Source organism: Tympanuchus pallidicinctus, unplaced genomic scaffold (assembly GCF_026119805.1).
Source record: "Tympanuchus pallidicinctus isolate F22 unplaced genomic scaffold, pur_lepc_1.0 scaffold3, whole genome shotgun sequence".
Classification (NCBI taxonomy): domain Eukaryota; kingdom Metazoa; phylum Chordata; class Aves; order Galliformes; family Phasianidae; genus Tympanuchus; species Tympanuchus pallidicinctus.
Window position 1 is genome coordinate 26,025,243 of NW_026294747.1, and position 27,808 is coordinate 26,053,050.

A 27,808-nucleotide genomic window follows, 5' to 3' on the forward strand; every position below is an offset into this window, starting at 1 on the left:
CTCTTAAACGCCTTCATACCACAACTGCCTTATCTGTTTGGTAAGTCCTCCAAGCTTACCTGATCAAATAACTGAAAATAAGCAGCATTTTTAAAAGCTGAAAGCTGTGTTAAACTACTATCATTTTGTTAAACAGCTGAAGCCAGTATCAAAGCTTCGTGTAGCTCAGAACAATATCCGTCTGTAGGATTTTCAAAAGGCATTTTCATTTCCATTCTAAGAATGAATCTACCTTGTAAGATATTTAACTATATTTCCTTTTTCTTTCCCTCTAAGAAGCTAAAGATCAGCATTTTATTTAACTTCTTTGCAGGTAAGTATGGCTTTGGATGTGGTACAGCTGCTTGGTTGCTTTGAGGCTCACGCCTTTCTGGAAGCTTCACAGTGGCTCTTAGCAAGCATGGCACAAAACATCCATACGACACCGTAAGCCATCTTCTAGCAGCTTTAATCTCCAAATAAGTAAAATGTCAACTCGTTTCTATGTAAAGCAAAAAATAGATAAGTACATACAAAATAAAACCAGCAATGCTGTGTTCTGTGATAAGTTGGGAAGTGCTTTACTCATCAGAAGTTTTGAGAGAAGCTTCAAAGATCCTCAGATAAGATTTTCACGAGAGATTAGAGAAACCAGAACTATGTAGATACTTTAACAACCAAGAAATACTGTAAATACGAACTCAAAAAAAAAATCAAACGCGCTTCACCTGTGCTCACTGCTGTTCCTGCTGCCAGGAGTACGGAGCCCCGTGTTCAGGCTTCAATGCCGCCAGTGTGCCACCAGGGGGAGCTGTGCGCATACAGACGGAGCGGCTCCTCTGCCTGAACGTCGCTTCCAGGGTAAGGGGTTGGCAGCGAGGCCGTAGTGACACCTGCCTTTCAGCGGGCAGTGCCGGGAAGGAAGCGCTGGGTTTGCAGACGTGAACACATCTGCTGGAAACCTATTCTAAAAGGTGATGGAACTGATGGAACATGGGTAGTATGGCAAGCCGAGTCAAAAGAAAGTAAGCAAGTTCCTCTTGGATGCGGAACGGAGCAACGTGCGCTGCCGGCAGGGGGCGGCGCTGCCCGCGGAGCCGTGGCTCACGGCCACAGTTTGAGATCGCACAGCGGTCGCCGCGGTCCGAGGGGTTCTCGGATCTCCGCCCAGGGCTGGAGCCGCTGACCCGAACGTCATCCCACAGCGGCCTGCCGGGCGCCGCGGGCAGGAGGAGAGACTTGTAACAGATGAGATGGCACCTGAACCGAAAGCACTGCGCTTGCTTCTAGGATGGAATTGATTTTGAAGATAATGAAAGCCAACAGGGAGAGGGGCAGGAAGAGCAGGCACCATCCTCTCCCTGTCTGGGTCAGACAGGGTCAAAAGGGGACAAGGTCTCTGCTGAAGTCACTTGCAGGGTCACAGAGAAGCAAGAGGAAAGGTCCCAACGAGTCACCCGTCACAACTGCAACCTGACAGCAAAATACAACAGGTTGCAAGTGAAAATAAGCATGGAAAGGCAGAGCGAGGAAAGGCTTTGCTTGTCTTGTGTTTACTTTTCACTGTCACCCCAAGAGCACCCATTTGTGAGGAAAGCAGTCCGCTGCGCGATGCTCCTGCTGCTGCGGGATGAGTCACCGCCATCGCACCAACAGCCCAGGCAAGGCATCAGCAGAGCAGGCAGTGCTGCCATCACCGTGTTTATTCACTTCTGCTGCACCAGGAACAGCTACAGCATGGTGCTTGTCACCTCCCCACCACCGCCAGGCCATGAGCCTGTCCCTGGAGTGAGGGTATCTACGTGCAGAAATATCTGTTAGTCTCAAGGGCCTTTTCCAAATGTACTTACTTCTATTTTATTGGGGAATAAAGGAAAATCTGCATTTTCGAGATCCACAGAAGCAAAATCAGATAGAAACCTGTATGCAAGAGAAGGAATTGGGACTGAAGTTATAGAAATCTGTGGCTTTGTCTTGTTATTCCCACACAATCTCTCCTCAGGGGCACAGATCAGAGAGTACCTGGCTAGAGCAAGCACGGAGGTGATGCATGGAAGGTGTGGGACCAGAAATTGCTGTGCAAAAGCACAGTAACTCAGTAACTGTTAATCACGAGACCTGATTAAGCACAGTAATACAGAATGCGTGCCTTAATGTTGTAAATACTATATGTATCTCAATATCAAATGTTTTGCTGAAGGCCACATAAAAATTATGCCTGATCAACTTTGATAGAGTGAAGGCCTCTCAAGCAGCCTTATATTTTCTATGAAAAAGTACTTTTCCCTTGCTGTAGTCAGCATTTGGGACCTTGTACCAAATGCACTGCAAGCAACACTGTCATGAGCTGCAGAAGCCAGTCCTGGCTGGTCAGCATTTATAGCTGCCATATCTCACAAGTCTAGCAGATTGTGTGTAACATCATGATTTATTCTGAAATAAACTTTTTATTCTGTTTGTGCTCGGATTAGCAGTAGCTTACACTGCACATGCACGGGTGAGTGCAGATAACAGTGGAAAGCACAGAGCTGAAGTCCCTTACTTAGGAAAAGTATAATTCACAGTCACACTCCTCCACCATTGATATTTCTTCCTCCCTTGCAGTCAGAAGAGTAAAAAAGTAAAGTGAAAGGAGTGAGAGGACATGCATGGAAAAACCAGTCACGAGGAATAACAGCTTAGGTGTTGAAAAAGTAAGTATACAAAAACTGAGTTACTTTTGCCAAACCCAAATGGTCCCAATACTACTGTGAATGTGAACATACCTTCCAGTGAAGCCTAGCAGAGTCCTGTGCATGTATCAGAATGGAGAGAGTGGCCTCAGTTTTAAGAACACATGAACTTAATTTTCTCTGCCTTCAGGATCAGCAACTTATGCAAAACTACCTTGAGGGATTCTGTGCCAACATGTGAGCCACTCATTATTCATCTGTCATTAGGGACAGTAATTCAACAAACCTGCTTGCTGAATGACAGTGCTGCATCTTCTGAATCATGCATCACATGGTTTTCTTGTGTAACAATTACTTTTTCCACAATAAGCTCCAAAGCTGGCAATACCTTCATTCCATTCTCAGCCACTACTGAATGAGCTTCCACAAGAGATCCTTTCCTCTGCTTTACACAGGAACTTCATTAAAGTGGTGCCCCAAGCAGAAAGGATAAGCTAGCATCCTATCCCCCCAAACTACTTGCAGACAAGCTACTTAAGGTATGTCTTCAAAGTTTTCTCAAAGCAAAGCCCTGAAAATGTAAGTCAGAAATATAAAAGATGTCAAAGTCCTTCTCTGCTACTCATTGTATCTAGACATTTTTCACCTAGGGCACTGGAGCTTGGCATCAGGCACATTTAAGCTTTAGTTTTGGAACGCAGCCATGCTTGACTTTGGAAAGACCATACGTGATAGTTGTGTGGGTCAGTTATGCTGAAAAAAATGATGGGAGAAGTGATCAAAACAGGAGTTGATCGTTGCTTCTGAAAGCCGTAAGAGTTACCTACCCATTCAAATTTGCAAACACAGAGAGGCACGTCACATACATAGATACGATAAACAGAAATTAGGATAAACTGCAATACAGCACAACAAGCTATTGACCCAAGCATCTCACACACCAGTAACACTTCCCTTCAACGTACTTTTCCATTATGAAATATGGCAAAGCCACAACCAGCATCTCAAGCTTTCCTCTCCTGTATCCCATAAAAACTTTTCTTCAAATTACACCTACAAATCTACAGGATGTGCACCCAGCCAAATGACTGTGTTTCTACCAGAGATGCTTTTGATACTGTTATTTTAATTCTCTTTATTATCTTACTACACAGAAGTAGAAATAGGTCAAAGCGTAAGAAGGAAAGGTCATACCTTCATAATAGAGTTACTCTTTTTTTGTTGTTGTTTTTTCCTTTTCTTTTTTGGAGTCTTTAACGTAGCAAAACTTGGCATCAGAAGTCTATTACACAGAGGAAGTCCACTTTCTGAAGATACATGGGAGTGGAAATGTAATGAACTTATTCCCTTGGCTCCTGTACAGGTGGAAGCCGCAGTAGGTTCCCACCTCCATTTGCTAATTCTGTATCTCACACTTCTGGGGCTTACAAAATGGGATTAGCAAGTTGGCAGTCTCCAGTCTGTTGGCATGATCCTGTTACCTACTCCGTAGCACCAGAGTTGCCTAGTTAGCCCAGTGAATGCTTTGACCCATCACCACATCAGACTATCCAGGTATTACAGAAAAAAAACCCAAACCAATTATCTGTAAACAGAGATCAGTCTGACCACTAATGAATTTCTCCCTGAGAAGAACAAGAACTCCATATAAAATCACAGCACATTCTAGCAAAAGCAGTAATTAATGGGGCTTAATTACTTCATTAATAATAAAATGATGCTAAAAAGTTGATTTACAGTGACAATAAATAGATGTATTTTTAATTACCTTATTTTCATCCTTTCTGCAAAAAGGATTATCAGTGGCTATCAGGAATGAATATAAATTTATTATATTCATTTACATAAACATCCAAGCCCAACATGCTTATAATGTGTAATCCAAACTCAGCTGGCTTACTTTTCTTTTTTCCCCCATTGAGATCTCTTCAATTTTATCATCAGTTTATTAAATGCACATTTTTGCCTTAAATCTATTTTGGAGTAATCGTATGCATTATGCTGGTTTAGATTGCTCTCTTTTATGAAATTAAATCATTGGGTGACTGTATGCTGGCTGTAATTGCCATTCTAAAGTAATAATTCTGAAATAAAAACAACACACCTCCTTGCTTACTTCTCCTTTTCTTCTCCAAAGCTGTTTGCATCCCTTTGCCTCCACAAACACAAAAGACAGGGGCATGTCCCTCTGATTACTGCTGGGCCATATATAATAACCACTCATGCCTTTGAGAATTTCCCCCAAATAGATTTGTGGTGTAAATAACAACACAACAAAATGGTGTCCTACATGCAATCTTTACGTACTTCTAAAAAATGACACTTGAGACATTTTTCAGTAATGTCAAAATTATTTAGTTTCTTAGACATACAGGCTCCTAGGAATTTATATCCTATTGACTTTCAAAAATACATAGTAGTACCATAGTAGTTAAAGCCATTTTGTAACATCAGATTTACTTTTTCAAAGGTACCTCGGGTATCACCTAGCCTAGCCACATAGATACTGGAGGAGCTTGCGCTTTGTAACAAGCACTCACCTTTTGCTTCAGTTGGCATACAGTCCAGGCTAAGTTACATAATTCATCAGGTTATCTCTTTCCCCATTACATTTTCGGGGGTCAGCATTTTGTTAAGCAGATGAACACCCCTGGGAAAACCTGGCTCACTTTTCTCCAATTATACTTTCATAGGTTATTGAACATTTAAAAAAAAAACAACACACTCAAACACATTTTAGTACATTACAGTAAAATAAACAGCAATAACTCACATCAGCCTTATAGCAAAGCAAAGCTTTGTTCTAAAATAAATAATGATATATCAAAATTCTTATTTAAGGGTAAGTGGATAATCTCTTGCAGGACTGTATTCACTAATGCAAAATTAAATGAACAAAGCACTCAGTAAGTCACACATTCTAGATCCTAGTGGACATTTTTTCTGTACACTGCAGGCATATCTATAACTCCGAGTTTAAGTCTAAAAGACAGCTCACAAGTGTTGCATCAAATTGCACATTCAGCACAATCCCAATCAAGCATAGAAGTGTAAAACATTTTGTGACTTAAGCATATCCCAGAGATGAAGAGAGAAAATTGGGATGACGAAGAGTGGCAAACAAGGTAAGTACAGCAGAATGGGTCAAGCGTGTCTAGGTAAGATTGGGATGAGGTAGGGAAAAGCCTAATTAGGGGAAAAGATGAAGTCTTCATGTATATCACACTAGGGGTGAGGTATTCTTACAGCTGGACATAATCAGCACAGGTTCCTCTTGTGAAGAGATGCTGGTTCTCCATAGTACTAGCAGTACTCCAGATAGGACAACAGGCTCTCAGCCAGCCTCTCCACTTTCAGTGAAGTAGCTGAGATGGCTACTTGTCCATCACTTACTATAATAGTAAGGTTAGAAGCAAAGGACTACTTAAATACTTGCATGTTTACCTGGATGTTCTTTTAGTCGAGCTAAGAGACTTACCTCAGAACATCTTTTGTATGCATACTTCTCATTAGGCGAGACAATTCCCCTCAGAACCTGCAGGTTACAAGGAAAAAGGCAGAAGCAGGAGGGACTGGACACAGCTGAGAAGGATGTAACCTTATCTTCTGTCCCTCCTAGCATCTGCAGAGAGCTTGCAAAGGTATCTTCACCACAATGACTTCAAGGGTGGCCACATGTATGGTTGTGTACAGCAGCCTGCCTTCATCTGAAGCAAAGCTTTTAAAAAACTACTACTTTTAGAAAACTAGTCTCCCAGTACCAGCAGAGGTCCTGCAGTTCCTCTGTCTTGTAACTGACCTACAGAAACTCAGGACAGAGAGCTTATTCCCTAAACAAACACAGTGCAGCTCCTGGAGAGACTCCAAAGCCACTTCAGCAAGCTCTCCCAGAATATAGTACCATATATCATCATCACTACTGCAGTCCTACGTGGCAGTTATAGTTATTTGTAGGCAGTAGGTTGTGTATTATTCTGTGCCTCCATAACATGACATTATATCGCTGTCTTCAACTTCAAAAGTTTAATAATAAAACAGGTGAGTTTTTTTGACAAGATAAAATGTATCTGCCACTCATTTAATATGCAACTCTGTATAAGTTTTCATTAGAGCTAGGACAGTGGAATTGAATAGCATCTCAAGAGGTAAGACTTGCTATACAATATGAAAAAACACAATGAATGATACACTGTGCTTGTGCTTCCTCCTTCGGCAGAGAGGCAGAGTTAGGCTTGGAGCCTCAGTCATGCTGATCAGCCACTATCAGCCAGTGAAGCGACACAGCTGAAGAGCAGATGCTGCTGCTTTACTTTAATTTGATAAAACCAGCAAGGTGGCTCAACAGTCCAACATAGACATGATGCAAAATGACTGCAGGTTTTACCTTTCACTGCAGGAAACATATTGATGTCTCTCTGTCAGCATCCCCTGCTAAGAAGTGTCCTACCCCCGTTCCACCTCCCCCAACTCCCTCTACAGTGCAAATGTCCAGGTCCATATTAATGACAACTGCTACTCTGAGGCAGCCTGAAGTTTCATCATATGTGATGACTGGTGACCATAACAATCAAGATGTGATGGCTTTTCAATCTCTCCTTATACCCCCCACGGTCCTGTTCTTACATACTCTCTTGCCACATGCATCTGCTCTGATTCCTGAGAAATGTAGACTATTTTCATACTCCTACATTCTTCCATATCACTAGGACTGCTTAGGACTGAATTTGGTACAAGTGTCCTCTAAGAAGCCCAGAGGTCACAGGTTCTGATTAACAGGTACTGCTTCCCACAGCCTCTTCTTTACACAGATTGCAGCAACAACCTTTTCTAAGCACAAGATTAATCCTAATCACAGATCTACTTCGGTGAACTGGTTAAAGGCAATGCACAAACTGGAGAAGGCAGCTCCAAGCCACTCTGCACATTTGCTGCCTTTTATCTAAGATCCATTCTTCCCTATTCCGTCTAGCTCCTGTAGATGTGGTAACAGAGACAGTGACTACCTACATTTGGATGGCTATACAGAGTACACTCTTGCATCCACACTGAGTAAAGAAGCAGTCTCGTATTTAGGTCTCCAGGTTCACCTACAGTACAGCCTCCAACACCAAGCCACTTACTCCATTCTTCTTGTGTGAATGGGTATAATAAAAGCTCAGAAGCATGCTGATAACCTGCAAAGTTTAGCAACATCCAGAGACAGAAGGTCCCTGTATAAGACTACAGACAACCAGAAAGCTGCCTTTAGAGAATCTCTTTTGGCAAGCATGGGCCATAACAGAGCAAGTTCTACTTCTGTGACAATAGTCACAGACATACAAACCTTCAGCCTGACACAGCACGATGAAAATTTCTTTCTTAGCCTAGTGCTTTGCAACCTGACAGGACTATTCCAGAGCTCATGCTATTTGCTATCATAGTGTTGGTAATATTCTGATTCACGTAACATAATTCTCTATTTCAGAAAATGCTCCATGGCCAGAGACCATTTTGAAGAAAACTCAAGCAATTCATCCTTGAATCTATCCAAACTGGTAACAAATCGTTTGCAGAAGAGAAGTAATGAGGGGGAATTTAATCTTGACATTACTGGATTAAACAGTTGAAATGCAAAGACTAGAGGAATCGATGGCACAAGAGACAGCTGTTTTCAGAGCTGCGGTAAATTGACAGAGTCTAGACGTTATGAATGAGAGCTTGTCACAGCAGAGGTGGGAATCCAAATTTTAATGATTCAATTACGGAATGCCGTGACTGGTGGAAAACACTGAGCTATTTCTGTCTCCCTATCCCTGCAACTGCCCTCGTACCGCTGTGGGCGTAATTACATAAGACAAGCAATCCTTTAATGGAAGGTGGAATTATTTAAGGAAAACAGCTGGCAAATTTAGAACCAAGTAGGAGCAGAGAAACGTCAGTGCTGAACTGAGAGTGTGTCAAACATGACCCAGATACCTAATTAGAAGTTATACTCAAATCTAACTTGTACAGGGCTCAAGAAACAGGCTGACTGAAGACAGTACGGAGTGCAAGAGGTGCATTCTTGTGCTTTACTGCCCTGCTTATAACAGGTACCATCCTGACCACTCCACTTTTCCACAGCTTTAACTTCACTGTGCTAGCAGATCTGTCAGGAAAGTGGCAGGAGAGAAGGACCACGCAAAACGCCTCACCTGCGAGTTCTCAGGGAGAGATTGAGCAGTTAGAGGGCAGCTGGAGGAAATGGGGGCTGCAGCTCTATGCCTGTCCCCCAGCCTTCCCTGAGCACCTGATCACTGAGACTAAGTGGCCAGAGGCAAGCTGAACCCTTGCTGTTGGCCACAGGAGCACTTCTGTCTTAAGCACACCTGCCTGACGGGACAACACCTTTCCAGAGATCACCTCAAGGAAGAAAAAAGGAATGTAGAAGAATCTGCAAAGTTCAAATGCGACTCCCTCTTGAGTTTATTATGTTCACATGGAACAAGCTGCTGTAGCTGAGTCCCAACCCACCAAAGGGATTAACAGTATAAGAAAATGTAACATTAATTAAGAGTAGCTCCATGATAGCTATCTATAATAAGGCAAAATATTATGTTCTATTAAGAACAGCTGTTCTTAAAACTCAGCACTTTGCAAAAAGAAAGCTTGGGCTTTACTTCTTTTAGTTTTCCCGTTATGTTATTCTTCACAAGGGCAGGGAAATTTGTTATTTTGTGTTTTTAAATAGAAGCGCTCCAGTGCAGAGGGATACATTCAGGAGCATGCCTGCTCAGCTGATCCTGTACAAAATCATGTGAACCTACAAAGATCCTCATGAAAGAATGAGATGGGACAGCTTATGCATGTTAATGGGAAAGAACAGTCTTCCAAGAAGGACGGCGATGTAGTGATGTGCTCCTGAAGGACCACCACAAGCTGTCAGCCTACATGCTGCTGAACGATGGAGGGATGGTCTCCCCACCTTCTCTGCTGCTCACCATCAGGCCTGCTTCTCCCAGGAACATGTCCTGCACTTACTGGTCAAAACTTGCAATGACATGACAAACCTTGCACTTACAACAACAAAACTTGCAAGTGCCTTTACGTCTGCATTATGTATTTCTGGGCACAACTGCCATGTCTAAACTGATCACTGTCAGCTCCCAGTAGGCACAGTGCCTGGACACACCACCAAGCTGCTGTAGCGAAGCAAGTTTTTACAAACAATAAGCTGGCAAGTTCTCTTTGAAATTATTGTTCTTATTTTCATTTTCATGTTGCATTGTTTTTTCATCTCACAGGCATATCACTTTCAAGTACATCTTAGAGCATACCAAGAAAGCAAGATACTGGTTTGTATCAAGTCCCTGATGCCCTTTGGATGTCTAAAACCAACACTTCTTACCTAAAGGAAAAAAATCCATAACACAATAGTGATACAGCAACGATGCAAATGATGAATAAACGATATTCCAAAGCAAAACTAGAAATAACACATTTAGTTTTGACTATTTTTTCTGCTTCTCATTAATATGCTGTTTTCTAATTTGTTGTTTCCAGCAACCAGTCTTGAATAGCCTAGCAATTGAAATTACATTAGAATACAATAAACCTTTTTTCTGTATGATTTCTATTGCAGTTCCCTCACCTGTCAGAGTGCCTCAGGTAGGAGAGCATTACATAAATCATTAGACATATAGCAAATACCTTATGAAATAGTGGTTCTCAGTCAACATAACCTACTTGGGAAAGAGTCATGATATTTACTGAATACTTAGGGGAAAAGTAAATCATTAAAAAATAATCAGAAATGATTCAAGTGGATTCACAAATAATTTTGGCATTACCCAGCAAAAAAATCAATATTCTTAGTTACATAAATTAGCAAATAAATGGTGAACAGGGGATACAATTTTATCTACGATAAAAATAGGACCACAAACAACATTCCTATGCAATGCAACACGCACACAAAACCAACGACCAAGAAGAAGTGATGATAGAACAAAATCTCCCATTGTCTCCAGACATTATTTTTTTAAGAGTCCACGTTACAGTATGTTTTAAGTGTCATAATTAGCATTTCATGTGAACAAACTTCTCAAAGTTTCTTGACTGTTTTATATTCATTTCTGGGCAAGATTTAACATAGTACCTTTCTGGTCACTTAACTGATGTATCTTCATGGAAATAATTCTTATTGTACAAATGACATTGTAATGGAGGAGAACCTTAAGATTCTCTTCTTGCAAAGCAAGCAGCCATCAAACAGGAATTAACTGAATGAGGACTTAATTGCTTAGTTCTATTTCTCTGCAGGACCAAAATATAATTTTCTTCTCTGCATGTGGTAGTGAATCATACATCAAAAATATCCAAGCTCATCAATTCACACCACACTCAAAACAAATCCATTGGAAGCCAGCATGCAATCTGAGAGATTTATTCACACAGGCGAAAAAAATTGTTAAAGTAACTGCATAAAGGTGTGTGAGGGAAAAAAATAAGGTTGGTTATTTATAATGACAAACATATGTGAAAAAACTGAAAGCTTTAATTTTATTTTTTTAATTTACCATTTCTGTTGGAAATTTTAAAAGCCAGATCGCAAAATCATTGAGGTTGGAAAAGACCTCAAAGTTCATGTGGTTCAACCATCCATCTACCATCAATATTGGCCACTAAACTATGTCCCTAAGTGTCATATCTACAAGATTCTTGAACACCTCAAGGGACAGTGACTCAATCACCTCCCTGGGCAGCCTGTTCCAGTGCCCAAGCACTCTTTCTGAACAGAAATTCTTCTGAATATCCAACCTGAACCTCTCCTGGCACAACCTGAGGCTGCTACCTCTCATCCTCTTCCTGTTATCTAGAAAAAAGGCCAAACTGCCAAACCCCACCTCACCATAGCCTCCTTTCAGGTATTTGTAGACAGCAGTAAGGTCTCCCCTGAGCCCCCTGTTCTCCAAACTGAACAATCCCAGTTCCCTCAGCAGCTCCCAATAAGGCTTGTGCTCCAGACCCTTCACAGCTTCAACATCCTTCTCTGGACATGCTCCAGGGCCTCAGTGTCTTTCTTGTAGTGAAGGACCCCAAACTGAACACAGATCTGCAGCATTCCCAGGTACAATGCAATGCAAATAAGAAACAGACCAATGAATTCTAGAACAGGCAAAAAACAAAACAAAACAAGTTACTCATCAACTATTCAGGGTCTCCACAGAAACCTGGTAACAGTTTCTCCACTCTAGCACTCCTGAACCCTTAAGCTGTGGTCTAGGACTTTATGCAGCTCCTCAGTCCCAGTGGGAGCAAAGATGCTCTGCTGCGCATCTGATACTCAACAGCCCACAGGAGGGTTAGAGGCAATGCGGAAACAAGGAGGGAGGCGTGAAAAAAGATAACAAAAGTGTGTTGGTGGATCACACAATTCCCAAGTTGCCATGAGTTGAAGACAGGAGAGGTGAAGCAGTGCAGATGGAGCGCAGTCTGTCCAACACTTGCATACAAAAATCAAAGACACGTGGTACTTGTAATTAACCCGATCTTTTGCTGTGTTATTCACATCTGAAAACAAACTTTTTGTAACAACGCTGTGCTTTTGAAGATAGCAAAATTAATGTAAAAATGCATTAATCATTCATTCCTATGAATTTCTACAGGCATTAAAATATTGTTGACTTTTCTTTTTAATGCTTTATTCATCCATCAGTTAAACGCCATGTTTCTGAATAAAACTGCAGTCAGGAACAAGAACACTCTTAATATGTAATATTTTTCTTATTGTGGCTGAATTACCAATACATCTAAATACTGGATTTCAGCCCGTAACTTAACATCACATCTGTCTCAATCTACTCTAGCTTTTAGTCTCTTTTGAAAGGCCTCACTGAAGACAATTCCCCCCAAAAATGTTAACCATTTTTAATAGATCTGCTTTGTTTCAGGCTCATAGCTTCTACATGATGTCTTCAAGCCCACTGATTTTTATGCTCCTACTCTTCAGCAAAATAAATTCTACTTTTGTTCTGTTCTAACTTCAGCCCAAGTGGCTGGAACATTTTCTTGTTTTTATTTTCTCTTTCAACATCATCTCTAGCAACTAGGAAGAACAGACAAGTCACCACAGAAGGTAGAATCTGGACCATATGGTGATTTTTCATTGTATTTTTATTTGCTACAGGAATATCCACAGCATGATTATTTAGTCTTCTGTTCTATCATACTTCAACTTGATGAAAGCAAATTTCCAATTCCAGCAAGGGCAAATTGAACCAGGAAGCTTCACATGCACAAAAGAGCTTCCTGTGGAGACAACTCTGACAAGAAGGGGGAACTGACTGAGACACACACAAGTGGCATCAGGAGCCTGCTCTGAAAACAGTCCACTCCTTCCTCTCAAAGATCAGATCGGTTGTGAAGTCACACATCCTGCAGTATTTGAGCTGGGCTTGTGCTGCACAGGCAGGCAGGACCACAACCACAGGACTCAAAATGTTCCATCCCAGCTACATTCGAGCCGGGAAAGCACTACACACACAGAGTGGTTTGTGATAATGGGGTGAGGCTGCAGGAACTGAAGTGAAGCATGGCTGCAGCAGAGGGCAGTGATACACAAATGCAGGCATTCACCATTCTGCACAGCACAAATAACACAGAAGCTTATCCTTAGTTATTTCTAGCATGCAGCTCGTGCACTCTTAGGTTTATTTTTTATGTAAAATCATATGCTTGTTGTATGTGAGCATATACATGCACACTGTGTGGTCTCATGCAAATGCTGACATCCTTAATGCTCACTTTTAAAAATATTAATTCTGGTTGCTTTTTCTCATTTCTTTGACAATCGTATCTTATTCAATTAGTCTGTTCTCCTCCTTATCTCCTCAACGTTAAATCCTTTAAAATTTTGCTTCTCAAGGCACTGACTTACATCTTAACAATAGGCAAAGAATTATGACACTTTAGAGAACAGATTTCAATCTTTTCCTCCCCAGTTCCTCTCCTCCTTTGAAAGGCAGAGAACTGGATGCTCTTGAAGAGGAAAATGGAAGGAGGGAGCTGCAGATGAAAACAGCATAACTCTTCAGCTCCTTAACTGGGTTAATTTGTTCTCCTGGCATGGGAATACAGAGCTTAAGAGAAAGCTACAGACAAAATTGCAGCACACATGCTTCTCATGTAGTAGCTGATGTATCTAAGCCATGCAGTTCACAGCAGCTTTGAAATACTAGATTAAAAGATATAACAACGTTCTTATTGAGGGAAGGACGGATAACATTTCCTTTGGGTGCAATTTGAAGAATAGATGTGTAAGAGAAGGAAATGTAAGTTGTGACAAAGAAGCTCAGCCTTCACCTGAATTAGTTTAAATGCAACCTGCTCAGAGCAATTACTTTCTAGTGGGAAACAAATGGAGTTATATACTCAACCAGTATTTCCATCCTGCCCCATTAGGCATCCTCATAGTTACACAATGCCATATCATTCCTGTGCACGTGTACATAAATATATGTTAGTTTTCACTCAAGTGTTTGTTCTTTGTATTATTAACAAGCTGGTAAACAATCCTAAATTACTTCAGATAGTAAGTTTTAGTAAAGGTTTTTTCTTATCTTGTGTTTTCTTTAAGTGAGCTTATTCCTGTTCAGCAAAAGATTGCACTTGGTTTAGATTTGGGACCATCTACATCTTCTAACTTTGTTTGAAACAGAGCCAGTACTGCATTTTAAGTCCTCTGTTTCTCAGATTGCAAAATTGCACGAAGAAAGTCAAAATTAAAAAACTGACTGACTTGGACTCAAATCTCTGAATTGCACAGTTGTTTTGATGTTTCAGATACTCGAGTGGCTGTCAGATGCTGTGGCTATCCCAAATCCAGGGATGTGTATTTTAGATCTAGAATGCCATTACCAAAATGCTCAGCCCAGCCTGCAATCAAGGCCAGTCCTACAGCTAAAATCCTACAGTCAGGTGATGCAAGTTTCTCAGCATACAGCCCTGGAGAAACCAATTTGCAGTCAGCTTTGGAGCCTTTTGGTTGCAGTGAAAGCAGTTTCTGTGAAAAACCAAGGCAGGCTCTAACTCTAAAATAAAAGCATTAAGAAAATAAAAATTGCAGCAAAACTTAGCAGCCAGCTCACTGGGCCTTGCTAGGTGATGGGTGCTGCTGCTTGTTGGCATTGCCAGTGCTGGTCCTGCTCCTCTCACCACCAACTTCTTGCTTTGTATAGTTCCTCTGAACCAGGAGCTTTCAAATCTTGAAGAGGAGGAACCTGCTCTTTACCTTTGCACACCTCTGGCTACAAGATGCATTTGAGCACCTCTGAAGGGAAAATGCTACAAATACCACCAGATTGGCTCCTGAGGAGCTCACCTCACAACATGCGTATGAAATCTACTATACCATAGCTGCCCTGAACTATACCATTGGGGAACACTATCAGTAATAAGCCCTCTCTCTTTTCCAAGATGATGAGATTTACTTGCTCCAGCCAAACACATTTTCTTTGAGCAGTTGACATTCTGAAATGCTCTGGGACAACTCTATGTGCATTTGCCAAGATGCATGCTGGCTTCTTCAGACAGAGACACATGGCAGTTTAAACTTTGTATATATCATGAGCTTTGAAAAACAACAGGCCATCTGGCTGTATTCAATAATAATGGCACTTACTGCTCAGAGAGGTCTGGAACTTGGTATAAAAGACATGGCAGGTCAAGAATGAAATGCATTGGCAGAACTGTGTGCATGAAACTCGCGAGTCAATTACCCCAAGCCAGTACAGACATCACCCATCAATGTGTTCCAAGCCACACAGGTAGATATGAGAACACAGCAAGGACACGAGCAAGCACTGGGGGTAAGGGTTAGGAACACTGCATAAGTGGGGTGACAACAAGGGGACTGCTACTGGAAGGAGTTCTCTCTCCTGTGAGGACAGGACTGCTTAAAGTAGATAAGTAATGGGACAGGATGAATTATCAAAAGCTTCTTGTAATGGGGGGTAGAAAACTGGTAGACAGCACATCTCTGAAGGGTTCTAACAGCAAAGACGCTGGTACACAGGATCAGATGGGGAAACACGGAATGAGATTGGGAATGAAGGGAAGATCGGGAAGTATGAAGGAGACTTTTTACACTGGAAAGGTCAGATGTTGCAGGTTAGCGTTGGCTTTTCTAATTTTTATCATCAACGTTGTAAGGGGCTAAGTCTGAATCAGTGTGAGAAGAAAGTACAGGTGTTACGTGCACTGACCTAAGAGAAGACTAGTTTTCTAGTTTTAAGATGTGAAAGTGTGGATATCAAAAAGAGTAGAAAGCCAGCTTTGTAGTTGGATATCATAATGAGATATTCTTATATCAGTCTAGGACAACAGAGAATTGCTAATCCATTTGCAGAAACAAATCATCATTGAGGAAATGGTTTCCTCATTAAAAGAGAAATGTAAACATCTATTTATTGCAGTAATTGTCATGATGGACATTGGCTGATGTATGACAGCTCTTCTCAATACTTGTCTTTAGTCAGTTTTTGCTTCCATTTGTCCATTGTGCCAGCATCATATTCTAAACTTACCAGAGAATCTGTTGAATACATGCACAGATGCTACACTGTCTGGTTACATCTTTCTTTCATTCTCCTTCTGTAGTTTGCCCATAAAAGTGAAGATTAAGCTATGATAACAGTCCTCCTTTGACTGACCTACTTTGAGTCAAAAGCCAAGGAAGAGGATAAACAAATCTATTTCTAATGCAGATTAAAACTTGCCTTTGGCACAGCATCCACATGCAGACTCATCACACATTCAAAAAAGGTTTTTTCTTCCTTTTCCCAGTCTCCTGTTGTCTAGCAAGAACCATTAATGATAACTCCCCAATGTTTTCTCCTTATGTTATAGAATTCTTCATTCATAACTTAAGCATCCAGACATGAAAGCGAAACAGAGATGAGTGGTTCCTTCCTGGGATTCGAACTTTAAATCAAACACCCACTCTTCTGTACTATAAACTGAGCTGCATGTTTAGAGCACAAGGCAGTGCTGTAAAATCTTAAAGAAAAAGAAAAATTTCTTCTGTGAGAAGATTTTACAATAGAAGTGTCAAGCAAAAATAAAGCACTGTTAATAACAGTAACTGTGAACCTGCCGAGTCAGTCATATTTTAACATTAATGTTCTTCTTTTCAGGAAGAAGAATAGTGTGCAAAAATGCCAGTCTGAAAATTAAGTTCTTCCTAAGAGGACAGCTGTAAAGATACACCCAAAGCTTTTTGAAGTTATCTTGTGTCCATGAAATCGAAGAAATTAGAAAAGCACTAACTTTGAGTAACTTAAGATCATAAGAATAATTCAGGTCGCAAGGATTCACAAGAGATCACCTAGTCCAGCCTCCACTTAACACAAGTGAAATGCCAAGTTAGGTCAGACTGCTCATTTCAGCTGTGCTCAGGGATTCCTGAATAGTTCCAAAACACTCTGGTTCCACAGTTTCTCTCCTGGCTACTACTTGGCTGCTCTAACCACAAAAACCTTTCTCCCTATATTTAGTTGGAATTTCTATTCATGCAACTTGTGTACGCTGTCTTTTTTGTTTCCACTACATGTCTCTGATGTTATCTTCTCAATAAGCTCACATTCCTTTTAGCTCTGCCTCCTTCAGACTGAACAAAAACCAACTTCTGCTCAGATGTGCGCTCTTGCCTCCTTTCACACATCAATTGCCCCAGAACTTGACGCTATTTGACTATCTATTAAGAACACAAAAAAATCATATACAATTAGGTGTACACAACTAAGGAGAGAAATATGAAATGGAGAGAAGATTTTGGGCTCTTAGCTGATCCCATTATTCAACCATACTTTTCAAACTTGGAGGCCTCAAGCAGTCCACAGTGCATCATAATGCACCTGTTTTCAGATCACCTGAAGGGAGTGTTACTGAGCTTGTTCCACTTCAAATTTGAGAGTTTGTTGTGAGCTTTAGAGAAAGACTTTGTTCTTATTTTCACCCTTCTATTATTCCCCATCTATTGATAACAGCCATTTCAGGGTGATGCAGCTGCTGTTTTAGAGGAACAGAGTGCAAGTAGGTACCTTCCATCATGCCAGGGAGCTGCCAACCTCAGTGCTACTTAAGGATAATCAGTTTAAAGATGACAACTTGATGACTAGATCAACTGCTTAATCAATGTTATGAATACTATCAGGAATACCAGAAACCTATTTCAGTTGAGTAAATCTCAGGATATCCAGCTTGTGTATTGTAGACTACCACCTTATCACAGTTTTCACATCTCATTATAGACTTATGTTTATTTCACACAATAATCCAGAGTCACTTTAACTGCCAGTAACTTTGAATTCAATATTCTGGAATCAATTTCAGACAGAAGAGCTTGTTGCTCAGTAAGAAGGGATTAACTGGACCAAACCTTATTTAAATAAAAACTTCAGTTTCCACATTCCCTGCCTATGTGCCAGAGCTCTGCAGATTTATATCCCATTCCTGTAGCTTAAGTCAGACATTATTTTCCTGATACAAGGATATTAAACCACACTCTTAAATGAATCATCACAACCTCAAATTCTGCTCAATCCAACATTTTTCACAGTAAGGATATTTCTGAAGTGCTTTAGCTCAGTTATATTCCATTGCAGGGAACCATCTTTGCAGCAACTTGACACTAGTTGCATTACCAGTATTCCTGTTGACTAGAAATACTATCTTATTATTTTACAACAGTCTAAAGTCTCCAAGACCAAGAAGTGTCCATGTGAGCTGCCAGTTTTTGTCCCCAGTTATCAGTTCACTGCACATATGCAATAATACACTTTCGCATTTTTAGTAATTATTTCAACTTTACTGGAGTGAAGATGTCACTGCAGGCGCAGAGATTGAAGTTCTCCACATTTTCAGAAAACAGAGTTGAAACTTTGCTAAACTGACCAATCAGTGTGTGTATCTGATTTGGGTCAGAAAACAACTCCGCAGGACTAAGAAAGTTGCGTTTACTTTACAACATAACGAGATTATAAGTTAAGGTGTAGTTGGGATCAGATACTGGGCAACAGTCTAGTGTTGGAGAGGGGAAATGGCGTTTCTGCCTCACTATAATGAGTACTTCCATAGTGTTATCAAAAGCACGTACCAGAATCACAAGCACAATCCCTCCAAGCAGTTTACATCACATCACCCTGAATAAATGTATAAAATAAGAGTAAAGTTCATTGTTGCAACAGCAACTGTTCTGTCTAGAAATATGGGTAGGAACATTTTTGTAGTGACAGTCAGTTCCTGCACTATTCACACCTCACACATTTGCACGTATTTAATAAGAAGGTAAAGGCACACAAGACATCTCTTTTTTCTACACATAATAGAATTCTGACAAAAGTATTTGGGTATAAGCACAACTTCAACATTCTTTCCTGAATTCTTCCTTAAAACCTTCCTACTCCCATCATATTGAAAGATTGTGTGACAGGCACTGAAGCATGTAACATGCTTTTAAATATAACTCACTATAAGGAAATAGAACTACTTTCTTACTTAAATAGTTAATCAATTTTGGTTCAGTACTTCACATATAACAGCAAAGTACAAACATTAAGCAGCGCTGGGCAATTTTTTTCTAGCATTCCTTCTTTTTGCATCTTTGTTGGCCTACAGCCAGCTAGCACCAGCTCACTCTCTCTTCTGTTCTAAGCAGGGTTCTTACCGGTAACGACACTGGGGATTTTAGACAGAAAGCTCTTGACAGTTCGGATGGGGACTCCACCAGTTTTGTCATCCTGCATTCTTGTAATGATGTCTTCAATCTGTCAAAAGGAAGAAAAGACTCAGTGGCTTATGCAAAACAGCGAATGTTATGCCTGTGTAATTTGACTGCTTTGAAGCCCTACTGATAGGACGTGGATCAAATATGTCACACGTTATTATACAAATACAGACCGAAAGGGTCAACAACTCTCAAATTTAAAATCTGAGATAAAGACCAGCTTGAAAGATGGTAATATGAATGCACTGATAATCCTATTGCAGTCATTCTTTTTTGCTGATCAGTGGTGATAGAGACAGAATGCTGTGAATTTAGTTAAATAATATATGTAGGAATATACACAATCACTTCACAGGAACATACACAATCCATCATACACAGGAAGGTGTACAACCATCTCCATAAGTCAATTAAGGAATTTAAGAGGGCTGCTCTGGAAATGATGCCTGCTATTTTATTATGTTGGCCCGGGATAGAGCAGATGGTGGTGGTATGGCAGTAGAAGTTGAACCTTCCCACCAACATCCATTACATTTTGTCACTGTGTTGAAAAACAGCATTCCATAGCTGAGAATGTGCTCTATCAAATAGTATTACTGTGCACTTTGCAACTGTTGTTATTTCCATGGAAATAAATGGAAGGAACTACTTTCAGAGCAATCTATGTAATTACTGGAGAAAGGAGCTTAATACAACCTTCCATTTTCCTAATACTGGAAGGGATATTAACTGAGGATACCCCCTGCACCTACTTGAAGGCAAGAGCACAGAGAACAAAAAGCTGAAAGCAAGAACAACACAGATATATGGTATTTCTAATAATTCCTGTATTTCAAGTAGAGATATGAGAAACACAGGAAAAATAAAAGCAGCAGCTTTCCTGTTAGCTCATGCGGTTCAGTGTAGAGTACACTGTGATAGTCACAGGACCTTCAGCTGTTCAGGTCAGAAGCTAGCAGTGGTCACACTGAGAGCAAAGCCCTTCCAAGGCATCACACTTCTGACAGCTTTCCTGAAGATTTTCTCTTTAGAAATGATGTGAAATAAAACCTCAGCAAAGGGCCCTTATCCAGGAGGACAAGCTCTTTCCAACTCGGACAAGCATCCTTCATTCAGATGTGAAAGTAAATGTGTTTTACAGACTCAACACTCACATTTCAAAATAAGTATAACTTTAAGTCTTCCCAAGATGGTAAGAAAATCTTCCTGCCAACATCAGGTGCTGCATTTGATCACCATGTTTTTAATCACTGACTATCACATAACTGAACTGTTCACACCTTGTTTACATATTTTTAACACAAGCCAAAATGGATTCTCAGCAGGAATGAAGTCAGAAAGATGAAAATAACTTGAGAAAGTTACTGGATTGCTGAAGGGTCAGTTATCTGGTTGGCCCTGCTCAAGCAGAGGCTGCACCAGCTGACCTCCACAGGTCCCTGCCAACATCAACCCCTCCATGATGCTCTAATTTACAGCGTATTTGTGATAGAATAATGCTTATTTTGCCCCAATCCAAGCACTACAAAAATTAATATTACCCTTTCCCAGAGCACACCAAGCAGGACTCTCAGACCTTTTTGTCCCAAACTACAACCTGTAAGTTTACTGCCTTGCTCCAGATGCACTTGTAACTGGAACCAGAATTCAGATACCACAAATAAAATATTCTAAAATGAGTCCGATGTCACAAGGACCACTTACAGACTTCAAAAAACACAAGCATAGTTTTCTCTTAAATTGCAGCTATTGTTGCTTCCTATTTTTTATTCTAACAAAAAGTTTAGAATTGAAGAGCTAAAAAAAAAAATAAAAAATAGCCTTACTGAAGGAAAATAAACAACTTGTTTTGCTCACTGGAAACCAAGTAAACCACCTAACACGATTTAAGTCGTTGCAAGTTGTGATGATCATGTCATGATAAAAAAGCTAAATTTCAAGCAAAAGAAATATTTAATAAAGGCAAAATGTATTTTCTTTTCAAACCAGCTCCATTCAAAGTAATAAAGCTGGCTCTGATACCTTAAATGTGACTGTTAATTTGGATTTCAGTTGCAGTCGCCCTAGAGATGATTCCTTCGTAAAAGGCTCCAAAAGCAGCCTCTTCCTTTTGTCCTCATGCCTGACTACCAGCAGTTTCTGCTCTGAGTGTTGGATGTTACTTTTCTCCTCCTCAGATGCCATATCTATCTTTCCTGTAACACTCCAGCATTTGCAATCCACTACCTAAGAGGTTACAGCCTCCTCTTGCAAGCAGTCTTTCCATTCCCAACACAGTTCCTGGTGGTCTCCAGCAGATTCTCTGACTCCTCAAAGGAGCACATGATGGTCAGCTTAATCTTTACTTGTGAACAAGTTTAAAATGAAATATGGGCTGCTCATTCTGGCTGGTTCCCTCCACAAAGCCCCACATGTGCATCTAGGATCAGGTCCCTCTGACAAGCTCTCTGAAATCTGCTTGTTTCACCTGTCCAGGTAATTTTCACCCTGCCCAAATGCAGGGAAAAGAATATTAAAAAAAAAAAAAAAAAAGAAAGAAAAAGAAAAAGAAAAAAACATCAGCAGCTCTGAAGGAAGAACCACCTCTGAGACAGCGCTGGGAACAAGCGGAGCAGCACGGCTAGAGAATTGCTTTGTGACCTCCAGCAAACAAATCCATCTGTCTCTGTCCAAGGCTCCCCTCCTGCCTCATGGAGATAATAGCACACCAGAGGTGACAAAGCACAATTCAAAGATACCAGTGAAGGACACACAGCCCGTGAGACAGCTACAGAAGATCCACTCAGCATCTGAGGGCATCTCACACACCCAGCACCTGGAGCCAGGCCTGTGCAAAGCAGTACATGGGTGTCTCAACTGGCAGTGCTGGTTGGCTGCTTCCACACTGCTAATTCCCAGTGACTGCTAAAAGCAGGGGCTGGAATTGATGCTGCTTTCATCTCCACTTTTTCCTAAATTTCAGAGCCAATTTTCACATAAAGGCAGAGTGCTGCAGGGTCTCCTCACACGTAAGTGTGTGAAGCCAGAAAAGAACAACTACATTCTTCAGTTGTTACTAGAGGCTGAAACAGAGCTAATAATGTCATCTTAAGACTGCTGACATGCTTTAGTATTTATAAACATCTAATCGAACAGCTTGAGAGGGTGGCAATGAGAGAACATATACAGAGACGCCCGCTGCAACTATATGTGCCCTGCTGCCAGTATCACCACGGCTCCACAAACAAGTGTCTGCTTGTCAGGCCTTCACAGCGAGGGGCAGGACTCACCCCATCAGTAGGATCATCTGAAATGGTGGCCAGGAACAGTGACCCTTCCTAGCCAGCTGCTGAAGAGAAGGACCAGGGCCTGGGGAGCACCATGCAGTGCTTGAACCTCTAGCCAACATTAGAAGCAAAAACAGCCACGGAAAGCAGGAGCTGCAGCTATCCCCCTCAGGCAGTATGTACACCATTAGAAAAAACAGTTTAACATTCAGCAAAAGAAAACAGACCCAAAACACAGCAAATTAATCCTGCAAACAGAAATTCTCCAAATAAGTTGAACTAATGCAGTTTTCTCCCCCTGCCAAAACACAAGCTTTTTGGGCCATCAGCGTCAACAGTTAAAAGCAAAAAACATCAATGCATCAATGGTTACGGAAACTCAATTTTTCATTAAAAACATTTTGACAGACAATTCCTGATGAGCTCAATTTCTACATGAGCTATAACCACATGAAAGAAAAGACTGTTTTTTGCATGTCAGAGCTGTGTAAAGATACTCAGAGTGAACTCGTTTACTGACCGTGCAACTTCAATTATGAAAGCAAAGCTACGAACTCATCAGCAGCAAAGGTCTTACATCATTCAGAATAGAGCCACTTTCATCAGAAACCTGAGGTTAGCTTCAAATTAGATCAAATATTGACTTTGCTGTGCTCTGCAAGCAGAAGCGTTAATCTTCTTATGACCCAGTGAAGATGATGTGCATTTTACATCTCAACTTCAACAGAATCCATTTACATCTCAAACACTTCAACAGAATCCAAATAGCTGAACAATTATTACTAAGGCATGATACAAGTCACATTTTAGGAGAAAAACTTACATAATTAGTGCTACACAATATAGACTGAATATAGGTGGTTTTCATGCAGCTTATGAACTAGACATGCATACGTGCAAAAAATCCACCATGCACAGACAAAAGCACAATGTTCTAGCCAGGAAAACTGATGTGCAGCACTGTTCTCTTCATGCCAATACCAGGAGGGGCTTGGGGCAAGCATGTGCTTCCTTCTGGCAACATTTGCTGAAGCCACTGTCTTCAGTGATGGGCAGCCTCCTGCCTCCCAGCCAGGGGCAGATGCACAAGTTGCCTTGGAAACGCTAGAGATTTGCTTTCCCATTGCATCACTACACCTCATACAAGTGGTATGCAGCTCTCTTGATCACTCATGCAGTGTTGGATGAGTACAGAGCACACATACCTACCACAGCCGGCATGGGAGACTAATTTAGAAGAAGCAAATTCCATCCAAGACATGAAGGAGCAGAGCTGCATGCCCGCCCTGCTTCCTCTCTCTCTGGGCACAGCATGCAGCCCCTCACTGGCAGAGTGAAGGCCCTGAACCCAGCCTCAGGGACACTTAGAGGCAAAGCTTCAACCCAGCTGTTCTCTGGAACAACATTACACAAGTTGGCTCAGTTGTCAGGCACCAAAAGTAAGGGCGATTTCAGTTCAACAGCTTTGATTCTTTGAGTAGTTTCCCTGTTGGCTGCACTTTGAATTTCACTTTGAGTTCTGGCTGTGCACTAACTATCCTAATGCAGAATGAAATTATGCCAAAACCTGGTTTAGCACTGCAATGACCAAGAAAGCTCTAGGAATCTTAAACCCTCCAACAACACCAGATTGAGGCTCTAATCTGTAATGTGATTTAAGGCCAGTTTTTCAAGTCTGATGAAAGGCAGTACATAAAAGGAGTTTTAGTATTGCACTCAGTGACATAAAATAACAAATGGACAAGCTGATCATAGCAGCCAATGGCTGCAGGGAGGTGCTGGCTCCCAGACTCATTGCACCCAGGATACGGCTCACTTTCCACTGCACTCCAGCAAAGAGGCTGCAGAAGCCAATTCAGGAGACTGGGACAAAGCTGACGTGAACACAAACAGGCCAAGCTTACACACTCTGCAGAGAGCACTCCTGTCCTGGGCAGCCCCAAACTGTGGGCAACACTGCACCAAGCAATACACTGCACTGCATCCTCATGTTAAAGCAGATCTAGCTGTCATTTCTGCCACCCAAGTGCATACACTCATCTTCTAAAGCCTCGCCTGCAGCAATCCAAGACAAGCTCTCTCTCCTGTGATGTTAACTAGGTTGATAAATGTAGTACTTGCAGAGAATCTGGCAGCAGTAAAAGGGTTTTAAGTAGTAATGGAGTTTGCAGATGCCTGAACAGGTTTCTGGCATTGTTATTGGTGTCTTTAAAAATCCAGGCTGTGATGAAAAAGGAACAGAACTGCATCACCTCAAATGCTCATTGAAGATTGAGTGGGTCATTCTCCAGTTCTCACTTTTAACAAACAAAAAAAGAGAATTTTTAAATTAAACTTCAGGCTCCAGCCCTGAGGAAAGTTTATATGTCCATGCCCTCCTAGAAAGGCAGAAAAGTATTTGTAGGGAAAACAAGGATACTGTGAATCATAGGACAGGACTTACACATTGCAGGTTTTTGTTTCAAGCTGAGCTTCAAAACACTATCAGCTGCAAGCAAAATCAGATGGAACCATACAGTATAAGCTGAAACCTATCACAATGAACTATGAAATACAGTGTATGAGAATTTTCTACTCCTTTTTTGAGGTTCATATACAAGCCTAACCTTTGCCCAGTAACAAGGTTACTTGAAGCCATTTAGAAAATATTTCAACCACCACTTCCAATTTGAAACATAGAAATGACTCTTGTTTTTTCTAGAAAGGAGCCCTGCCACAGGCATCCGGTTTCTACTGATCTCCTCCTCATAAATGGAGGAGGGAAACAACCCTGCACATCCTTCCTTTCAGTATTCAGTAGCTGATGAGCTCCTGTGGCTGAGCTAAAGCAAATTATGCAGAAATACATACATACACACCACATGTTAACTCTTCAAAGCAAGAAAGCAGCCAGGCCTAGGGAATTGTTTTTTTCTGACAGAAAAGGAAAGAAGCACTGTTCTGTATGCACCACTGTGGCACATAATGCAGTGTGACAGGTCATTTCATGCATCATTTAACTCTTTGCACTGCAAAGCGCCATACCACAATGAAGATGAGATTCTCCCCCACCCTAAATGCTATGAAGTAGGGGCAAAGCAGAGCAGCTTGTAAATTATAGGAAAAAGAGGCAACTCTATTCATCACACTCGAGAGATAGTATTTTTAGCTTGTCCCTTTCCACATGAAGTGTCACCTTATTTTTATGTATTCACTCAAAACAAATAAACAGAAGTATAGGAGCAGAGAGAGACGGATGAAAAAAATTGCCAGCCAGAATTTAAAGATTACCACTGGAAAAGAAAACGTTTTTTGTTTGAATTTCAGAACAAAGAGAAGAAGGCTTTTTAAAGAATTGTTTCCTGGATAGTAAAAAGAATGTAGATTTGAAGTGTTTTGCATTTTTTTCCACTAACCATATCTTATCTCTGCATAGCATAGCATACATATTTCAATGTATTTTAAAACAACCAGTTAATTTGTGATCACAAAAATAAGCAGCACTGGATATTGAAGACCTTGGTTACCCATGCAGGGACAGAGCTGGAGCATTCAGCACTGCGTGCCCGTCTGCTGCAGCACTCTGAAGGCTCTCCCAACACTGCAGAGCAGCCTGCCGAAATCCAGGTGCTCGACTTCGTTTCACAGTGCTCTACTGAGCACTGCTAAACCGAATAGCTGGAACTGTGGAGGTATTAGAGAGAATCTAAGACAAAATTGAGCACTACGCTGTCTGATCAGAACTATCTTAACTCAGGAATTTATTCAAATATGGTAAATTATGCTAATAGGCCACTTACCAGATTCAGAGCCTCTTGAACTAAGTGACTCAATAGATCTGACCCTGGACTTTTGATAGCAGCTATTGCTAAAATGCTAAAGCAAACAAACAGTAAAACAAACCAACAAACCCACAACCAAAACACATAAAAGTCACCAAAACACCAAATAAAGAAATCACACACACCCTTCAAATAGCCCCCCAAAACCAGCAACAAAAAACAGCCCCAAGTTTTATAGATCATTGACTTGAAGACACAACATAAAAATATTCATATGATCCTTGTGACATGGCCATCATCACTGGATTCATTAAAAAAATTAATGCAGCACAATTATAATTTATTATCGTAAAAGTGATTAATTTGTTCCCTTCAAGAAAAAAAAAAAGTTCCAAATCAAACAATAGTTACAGGATCTGCCAGGACACAATTTCAGTCCATGGATGATGTTACTTAATTCCAAACTCATTTTATGACACAATCAGTGGTTTCACTACTATTAGATCACTATTAGATCCTTTGGTAGCAATATTGTCAACTAACTAAAAGAAACACGAACTGTTTATAGTAACACTTCAGAAAATTGATAATTTTCACTGTTCCTATTAAAAGAAACATCCCTCTTTCTTAGTTAAAGGAAGTTTGGACCAAGCACTCATACACTACCATGTATTTTACCTAAACAGCTTCGCACAGATGAAAAGCACTTTATTGACTTGGAGAGAAAAAACTAGCAACGCTACTGCACACTTGAAACATCATTTGTAATACTGGCATTTAACACACCTATGGCCCAATGGCCAGGCTCTGCTGCTCTTCTTAATCCTGTATTCCATAGCATGTCATAATCTGCAGCTTCCATGAACCCTGCCAGAGACACCAATTTTAATTACTTCTAATTCGTCGATACATTTCTTAACTCAAGGAAAATAGAACCTTGTACAATGAAAGTTAGAATTCATACAGAGAAAGATACCGTATCCTTTTGTGAACTTTTATCTGTCTTCTCTATGGAAGTCAGCATAAGATACAGCTGAACTCTGCATAGCAGAATCACTCAGTGAGAAGATGAGGTGCCCTTGTCCACCTCTCCTACCAGCTGGCAACATAAAAGACTATCTCTGGATGCTCTACTGCTCACTTGTTGTTTTATTCACAGAGAAAGACTAGAGAAGAACAAAACAAACAAAACTACATTCAGTGGCTACAGCCCAGTGGCTGCTTCAATGCGTGAACCCAGCAAGTCAAAGTAAGCTGCCTCCAGAGCATAATGCAGTGTTATCCTGCCTTTATATCACTGCCACCTGACAGCAGAATCTACATATAGTAGTCATTTCTCTTTTAAATGCAGAAAGTATTAGCTCCAGAAAATGAATGGTACGTGAC

At 40.9% G+C, this 27,808-nt stretch overlaps 1 protein-coding gene across 8 annotated transcripts in view; it reads right to left on the minus strand.

The window, feature by feature from the left end:
- RGS6 (regulator of G protein signaling 6) overlaps nucleotides 1-27,808 on the minus strand; it is a 231,979-nt gene that overhangs the window by 69,171 nt on the left and 135,000 nt on the right. For all 8 annotated transcript variants that reach the window (XR_008209171.1, XR_008209172.1, XM_052693953.1 and 5 more), the window contains one exon: nucleotides 19,336-19,435. Coding sequence is in view for 6 of the 8 variants with exons in the window: in XM_052693953.1 (XP_052549913.1) it covers nucleotides 19,336-19,435 (100 nt within the window). In the remaining 2 variants the exon portion in view is untranslated. The remainder of the gene's footprint in view (nucleotides 1-19,335; nucleotides 19,436-27,808) is intronic.